The 8,791-nt window shown below is 38.0% G+C and overlaps 1 protein-coding gene across 1 annotated transcript in view; it reads right to left on the reverse strand.

Moving 5' to 3' along the window:
• The window catches only part of LOC122069800 (1,4-alpha-glucan-branching enzyme 1, chloroplastic/amyloplastic-like), a 7,964-nt gene extending 5,046 nt beyond the window's left edge, over positions 1–2,918 (reverse strand). The window contains exons 1-3 of the mRNA XM_042633891.1: positions 2,759–2,918; positions 760–907; positions 541–641 (exon numbers count right to left, since the gene is read on the reverse strand). Coding sequence (XP_042489825.1) covers positions 541–641; positions 760–907; positions 2,759–2,881 — 372 coding nt within the window. The 5' untranslated portion in view covers positions 2,882–2,918. The remainder of the gene's footprint in view (positions 1–540; positions 642–759; positions 908–2,758) is intronic.
• Positions 2,919–8,791: the final 5,873 nt, after the last annotated feature.

Raw genomic sequence — 8,791 nt, forward strand, 5'->3', positions numbered from 1 at the left:
AAAAAAAAAAAAAAAAAGCCATAGGGACCGTTTAGCCCTTGTCTTTATTTATAACAATAAAGGCTGTGTTACAAAATAGTAACTCTTGGTTGCTAAGTAGCTTAACAAAACAATAACTCTTTTAAGGAATAAAAACTCTTCCAGAAATAGGATCTATTTGCTATTACTCAAAACGGAAAGAGACAATAATAGAAACTACTAAGTGGTCATAAACTCAACAACTAAGAAAAAGTTTGAGAAATAGAAACTAAAATAAAAGCAGCCTCAACAGAATATTCCAAACAGCATCCATTTTATCGTCATAGCAGGGCCAACATCATCTTCTAGAAAGCAGACAAGTCCCAAACCAACGCCCACACATGGTCAAAACCAGAACCGCAGGACAAGTTAGGCCCGGTTCTGGCCTGATTTTTCCTTTTGGACTGAACATAAACTAGTATAAACTGAAGCAGATTAACAAAATTTACTCCTCAAGGTTTCAACTTGTGCATGAGAATACACATTGATCTTTGCAATATAAGTCATGATTTTGAGACTTACAAGATCAAATCTACGGCGGCATTTATCATAGCTGTTATTATTTCCAGGGATTACTCTCCCATCAGGCAGATGTTGATCGCCCCTTGGAAAATCTATCCACTCTGTAAAAGGAAATTGAAAAAATAAAATAAGATAAAAAAAAGTGTTTCAATTCAATAACTGAAGCTTTGCATGCTAAGAAATTAAAAACTAGTGTTTAAGCACTCTACATATCCTTACCCGGATGCCCAAATTCATTTCCCATGAAATTCAAATATCCTTCTCCACCCAAACCCATAGTGATTAGCCTGATCATTTTGTGTAGTGCTATTCCACGATCTACCACAGCAGTTGACGGTCTATCCAAAGCCATGAAATCATACATGTCCTGAAAAACGAAAGCAATAGAGAATGATTATATATGACATATATGAGGCTTATATAACTGTTCGTCTGTGCATGTTATCTGCATTTCTCCACTGACTGGCATAAAATACATAAAATTTCTTTCACTACTAGTGTCCCAAATCAGAAACAAGTCAAATTTACCAATATAATGTATCAGTTCCCTAAAATTGTCAATGAAAAAAGTAGCATTCTAAATATCTTTCAATTTTTGCACTGATTGTTATGCAGGAAAATAGTAGGTTATGATTCCAGATGAAGAAGAACATTATTCTTATGACTTAAATGATGTCATCCACATGCTCAGCCTGGGTAAAGTGGTATTTCTTTTTGTCGAAAGCTACTTTGCATATATTTTCTAGCATCCATCACATGGTTAGTTGAGGTAGAAAATTCACTAAAATGTCTTGTCCATACGGATGGAAAAATAGTCAACCCTCCTTTTTACTAGTTGCACATTTCCAAGGGAATCTTGTTGGAACTCATCATCTCTAAGCTTAGCCACTTTAGGGTTTCTCCATCAAAAGATCCCAACGTAACAGCTGGATATATATCGCATGAGATCATGAGTTTACGAGTTCACATGATTAATTTACAGTATAGGAGAGATTAAAAAATTCACAGGAAAAACAAAGCATCATAATTCATAACTACATAACATATCCAAGGACAAATATGCATTGCAAGCTATGCACTGCATTGGATCATAAAGTCACTGATCCAGTCTCCCATCAGTTCAACACGAGTTGGTTACTGAGATGATCTAAGCCCATGGTTTTTGTGGTTAAGATTCTTTTGAATGGTGGTATTTATAGTGTGGCATTAATGTTTGCCATCAGTTCCGGCTTCATGGACATTTAAGCAACTTCTAATGTGGAAAATCTCTGATGGAAAGATGATCTGTGGTACGGACAAGAAAATATCCATTACCAACAAGTGTATAGCACACATTGGAAAGGTTTACAGGGAAGTGTACTCTCTGCCTGAGTTGGAAACCTTTTAGACGTACAGGTTCATTATTAATGACTATTTGTTTCATCTACGTCATGCTTTGCTGGACCCAATCTTTGTGTAGTGTAAAATCAAAGCTTTAACAATGTGCGGACATTAAGACCTGTACCAAAGGAAAAGCATCCCAAGAAGCCTACGGAGATCAAGCTCTCAAACACTCTTTTATAACTAAACCTTTTGTTGAAGCTTGAAATGAAATTCTTACAATTTTGGCAGTAATGATTTTCTTAGGGCCTTCCAAAGTATAGAAGGGATTTTTTTTCCTCTTTTCTTTATAAAATAAAAATGTCATAGTTATAAAAATAAAATAAAATAAATTTCAGGCAAGCTTTACTTTAAATGTTCTAAATTTGAGACTTATCAGGTCCTTCAAGCAGGGTTTGGCATGTAGAAAGGGTTCTGAAGACTTTTTATATTATTTTATTTTTTTGGGGTCAACAATTTTAACTTCTGATTTCTAATGTGAAAGAGAAGGGATACAGGTAATCATATACTTGATTAGGTTTACACTTTAAAGGCGCTACATGAGCTTAACCAACTCATGTTTGAGAATTGAAGACTAAACATCCACTTGTTAATGGCTGATGCTTTTGTATTTGTTCTCACTGTACATACTTGCGCACTGCATTGTTGTTCAGCCAGGCTATCAAAGCGTTGTTCATTATTCCAATCTTGTCCTTCTCTCTTCAGTTGTATCCTTGTTTCTGGTGTTCCTATATGCTTTACTCAACCTCTTCTCCCCATAAATTCTCACAGAGCATAAAAAGGAAAAAAGTAATGAAAGTAATATCTCATATAAATGAACAGCAGTAACTGAAACAACCTTGTCCATTAACCAGAATGCAATAGTTTTGTCGCCAACTAAAGCTTGATCATGACTTTCAGCATAAGAAACACATTTTTCTAACCACCTTCTATTGGTAAGTGTGCGAGCAATGTCACCCATTTTCCAATCCTCGTCCTTTTTCCTGTACCAGTAACAAGATGACCGAGAATAAACACATTACACATGGAAAAACAGAATCTCCACGAATGCTACAAATCCTTATTAATAGAACTGGCAAAAACATTTACTTTCTAAGGCCTCCTACATTATATCTGGTTTAAATTAATGCACCACCTTCTTTAAAGGAAACTGCATTCATATGAACAAGCAATTAGTCGCCATTGCCAACAACCAGACTTCTTTGCAACAATTTATCAGTTATCACAATTCATTTTATGATTAGTAAGAGAAAACTGTACTAATAGGAAAAGAGAAATTTGTGGCAATTTCCAACAAAAAATTTCCTACCAGAAGCTTTGTCACCAAATGGTCAAGAAATCTACTCATTGAACACATTACTGAAACAACTTAAAACCTAGAGCAACAATTCCTACAAAATGAGCTGAAAAAAAAGAAAAAAAACCCAACCTTGGACAAAATAATGCAACCGCTTCAGTTTCAGCCAACTTTTGAAAGAAGAAAAAAAAAGAAGCACTCGGACAATTTTATGGATATTTTTCCAATTCTAAACCACTTCTAAACTACTTACAATCCTCATGCTAGATGACTTCTCTTTCATTCTTGAAAGTCCAACAAACACAAATCAAGAGTGGCTAACAAACAACATAGGCAAACTAAACAAGTTTGTAGGAATCTTTAATAGTCAGAAAACAAGAGAAACAGAAGCTTCTATTAAACAGCAAAGAGCATCTCCTGAATAACACAACGAACAGGATATATGGAGAAGGTTATATGCTTCTTCATTTTCACTGTCAATGCATGCACACATGTTCATACTGCAATTTTAGTATAATTCAAACAACTTAGACGACTATAACTTACATGGCTTACAAAAAATAAAATGCCAAAAAGATCCACAAGGAACAAAATGAAGTGAAGTATTGTGAAAAATTTCAATGAGTATCGGGCAAGTAAAGTGAAAACTAATAACCTTCAGTACCAGCCTGCTATGGGGGGCGGGGGTTTCCTGATCTATTGTACATGTCAAATGATGACAAATACAAAGGGGCTACAGGTGTTTGTGTTCTGGTGCGCAACCACCAGAGAACCACCACTTTGTGTTAGTATTTAGGAGAGAAAATCTACTGTATGCATGGTTCTTTTCCTGCTCTTTACAATGTATGATCGACCCAGCCACAGCTCAAGTTGCTCATTGATCTATCTATGATCCCTTAAGAGTAACCACAACCAATACTGGGAAGCAGCTAGAGCCTCATAGTCTACACACCTTCGGCTTAGATTATTACTTTAAATCCCCCCTTTATTAAAGCCCCTTGGCCTAGTGCGTGTCACCATGTTGAACTTAAAGGGGTGTTTCACTGGATGGCGGATGCATTATTCCTATGGTAAGGTGGCTTTTTTTGAGGCTAGACTGGGGAAATCTCCATTCCTTCCTGTGCACTATGGGAGAGGGTAAATTGTTTTTAAACAAAGCCATTTTAACTTTCGTAAGGTTCTGGATATTTAACCTTCAAATTGTGTTTCCAGAAGGGACTAGCAAATAGCCGTTGGTTGTTTCTGACAGAGGGGCCTCTTAGCCATGGAGACCACTAATCTTTACTAGAGATTAGAGACTCATCCTCGAGCATGGACTCTTCTTTCAGCTTGTGGCATAGATCAATCACCTACACAGTGGGTTCTGTTGCAAAAGCTGGGGTTCAAGAGGGATCTCTGATAAAATTTGAGAGTAGCTAACTTCTGGAGTACTTGTGTAATTCTTTCTGTTTAGGATTTCAAAGCTCTTCAAGATCTGGTACAGCCGTATCCTTTTTCCCTAATGGTGGAGAACTTGCAAATTGTGGAAGAGAAGAAAAAAGAAGATAAATTCCTGGGGTCAAATGTATGCTGCAATAATGAAAGTACAAAATGTAAATGAACCAACAATCATGGTTTGAAAACTCGCCGAGATTTTGGAGAAACTTCACTAATCTCGACATGGCCGTAACGAAATTATGGTCAAAACCTGGGACCAGCAATATTTCGCTTAAAATTTCGGCGAAAGAGTTTTGTAACGTTTCGCCAAAATAATATATTGACCTCTTTATAAAAGCATAATTTCACCTTATCTCATCTGTTCCGACCTGCAGAGTGGAAAAAGACTAGAAACTTGGATTTTTTACCACATCATTGCCTCAACCAGGTGGTATACGCTACTAGGCACTGCCATATCACTCCAAAGTCTACCACTGCAGCTTACTTGTGAAGATCTACACATAATCATGTAAACCACTTTTTTCCCTTTTTTATTTTTATTTTTTCAAAAAAATAAGATAAATACCTCTTTGTTGGTCATAACGTTTTTACATGTCAGACATCGGGGGACTATCTACAACCTCATGGTGTCAGTTTTTTTTTTTTCTACAACAAAAATATGAAAAAGTATTGTTAATATAGATTGGATGGGGCTCACTTATATATATGTTAATCACTGTTGACCGATCTACTGCCTTACGGTGTCGAAAATTATTTTCCTCCAGTAAAAAATTATTTATAAGTTTAAAAATACAAAAAATATTTAAAAAATAAGGACAAATATTATATTTTGGTCTGAAAAATAAAGAAAAAAATATGAAATTAAATTCAGCATGTGTTGAAGCGCATATGATTCTTGTTATATTGTACCATATTGTTGTTAGTATTTTATAGAAAAAAACTATGAAAATTATTTTTAAATAAGAAAAAAAATGTGTTATGGGAAAAATAATAAGTAGCCACTTAGTATTTCAGTGGTCTCAGTTGATGTGCCTCAATAAATAATGGCTTCTTTTCTTCATACGATAGTACTGTGATGAAATAATAGCTGATAGAGGCGACGAGGAAGGCCAGGGAAGAGGAGGTCGGGAGGTAAAAGAGGAGGCAGTGGACGTAATAGGAGTAGTGACAAGAGTGGTAACAAGGGTGACAGGGGGACATTGTATGGAAGCATGGAGTACTGATTGATGGTGGTTAGTGATAAGAGAAAAAGAAAGTGGAACTATTGTCAAAAGAAAACTATGGGTGGTAGTGCCACAAGACGTAAACAACATTTGAATAAGAATGCCAAAGATGTGGCTACAATCTACATGCCCATGTTACTTGTAGAATTTTCTAGGGCCATAGTAGCACAGATGAGGAGAGGGAATCGTAGGAAGGCAAACAAGGAGAAGGCGATAGAATTTGAGGAAGCAATTAATATAACCTGAGGTCCTCAAGAGGATGATGATGATAGTGATGAACTTGTGTATGTGCTTGATGAGGCAAAGACTAGAGATTTTCCGCAAGCATATAAGCGAGGAGCAGAGCCACTTTCCATGAGGATCAAGATAGACTCAGAGATACTAGGGCAAAAAGTTGGTCCGTTGTAGAGCAAGTGGTAGTGGATCTTCACAGCCATAGAAAATGAGGCAGCTTGTGTTTCCCTTTAGGAGATCATAGAGTATGAGGGTGCTCCACCTCCACCTCCACCTCCACCTCCGGTAATACCACTACGAGTGGACCCCTTACTAGAGTGGGATCCTAGAAAGTACAACAAAAAAGGCAACAAGGAGGTAAACTGAAGGGGATGTGGGTTAATGTGAGGGGTATGGTTTGAGAGGTTGTGTCTAAGTGGTTGTGATTCCACATCCCAGCAAACGCCACTGCAGACCCCCATTACCAGATAATGCTTGATGCAATTGTTGAAGCTGGCCCAAGGGTAAAAGGGCCCACCGCATATGAGGTGATGAATATGTATTTGCCTTAGCAGAAATAAGAGCTGTAGGAATATATAAATGACCCCTAAGTGTCATATGGGTGAGCTACGGGGTCACTATCATATGTGATAGTTGGACAAGGCCCATTAGAAAATCCATAATCAAATTTATGTTTTATTCTGATGGTAGGACAATTTTCCTAAAATTTGTGGATGCATCCAAACAGAAAAAGGATACAAATACATTTACAAGTTGTTGAAGGAGGTATTCAGGAGGTGGGAATAGAGAACCTTGTCCATATGGCGATGGACAACAAAAGCAACAACAATAAGGCTAGTTAGAAGTTGATGAATAACAGTACCTACTCTTCTGGACCCCTTGTGCAACACGTTGCCTTGACCTGATATTGATGGACATGGGGAAGTTAAAAATGGTGCAAAGTGAGGCAGGTGAGCACCTTTGTATACAGCCATGGGTTTTCATTGAACCTTCAGCGGGAGAAGAGTGAGGGAACTTGGTCAAGCCCAGCCTCACAAAATTCGCCACTAACTATGTTGCACTGAAAATTTTTTAGGAGAAGAATGCCGAACTCAAATCTATATTTGCCTTTGAGGAGTGGTTTGGTGGTAGGGCAGCATAGGCAACCATTTCATTTGAGGAGTTTTTGCACTAGTTGAATAAGGTGGTAAAAGTTTTGGCCCTAGTTGTCCATGTCCTAAAGTTGGTGGACTCGGCTTTGAAGCCCACCATAACACACCTATATGCTGCTATAGATTTGATGAAGGACCATGTCTACAATGTAATGCCATATGGCAGCAGGAGCTTTCTGAAGATTATCAAGGACCATTGGGAGCTTCAACTTATGCATCCACTGCATAAGGCTAGTATCACATTGCATTTTTTTTTAACTTTTAGATTACATTGCAATGTATACATTGACAACATCTACATGTCAATTTTTAGCATAATATCTAAACCCCACGTTTCAATATAGCCATAGACTTGGGATGAATCCGGACCTCATAGTAGTGAAGCAAGTAGTTGCCAAGTAGTACACTACATTCTATTTGCAATAATGAGGTGAGTTTTGTAGTTTAGGGATATAATAAGTAATTATTCTAAATAAGTTGCAAAAACATGTTTGATTGTTGTAATGCAACTGAAAGGTGGGTGAGGCAGAACAATTGAGGAAGATAGCATTCCAAGTCCTCAGACATGTTTTTCCTTCGATTGTGAGTGAAACTGGAGTACGTTTTTTCTCATTCACTCAAAGAGGCAAATGGATTAGGTTCGCATCATCTTGTTGACTTGGTTTAGGGGTGTCAATATCTAAACCAAACCGGAATGGACCGAGCCAATTAAGCTAGAACCAAACCAAACCGATGCCTTATTGGGCTGGTTTTGGTTTGTACTTTAAATTCAATTCGGTTTAATTCGGGTTAGACCGTTGGGCCATCGGTAAAAATGGCAATGTTAGCCGAACCCCGAACCAACCCGACATAAACCGAACCTAAAACTAACTCACTAACTCACGCTCGGACCCTCTCTAATGGACTAACTCACTAAGACACTAACCCAACCACCGATGACTGAACCACTCAACCAGGAACCAGCCAAGTCAGCCAACCCAACATGGCCAAGATCCAAGGCCAAGTACATAAACTCTGTTTTCTTTCCATGCGTTTAGAATCCCTAAATTTTCTAATGAAAGTGAAGCGCTGGCCGAAAGTGCTTCACTTCCTTGGCAGTCCGGAAGTGCTTCAGCTTAGCCTCTCACTCTCTTCCAGCGCATCTCAGGCTACCTGACGTTGTGAGTTGAATTCTTCACAAGCACTCTTAGGATGGTCCGGAAGTGCTTCGGCTTCGAGAGTTCGAGGTTGTGAGGTTCAAATTTCAACTCAGAACGTTTTCACTCCCACAGGATCTATGCATACAGCCAGAATTTCGTTCCTACCTCCTCCTTGTTAGGGTTTCCCAGTTCCAGGTACAGCTCTTTCTCTTGATTTCCATCCTTGAATCTCTCTTCCCTACCAATCTCCTTAATTCTTTGGCCAGAGTTCAATGTTCTGTTTAGCTATTTGGCCATTTATCTTTAGATTTCTGTATGGAACCTTGGGTAATGGATGGGTGGCCATGTTATAATCTTTGCAGCATTCTTCATGCTCTTATTCTGCAAATC

Source organism: Macadamia integrifolia, unplaced genomic scaffold, assembly GCF_013358625.1.
Source record: "Macadamia integrifolia cultivar HAES 741 unplaced genomic scaffold, SCU_Mint_v3 scaffold717, whole genome shotgun sequence".
Lineage (NCBI taxonomy): Eukaryota > Viridiplantae > Streptophyta > Magnoliopsida > Proteales > Proteaceae > Macadamia > Macadamia integrifolia.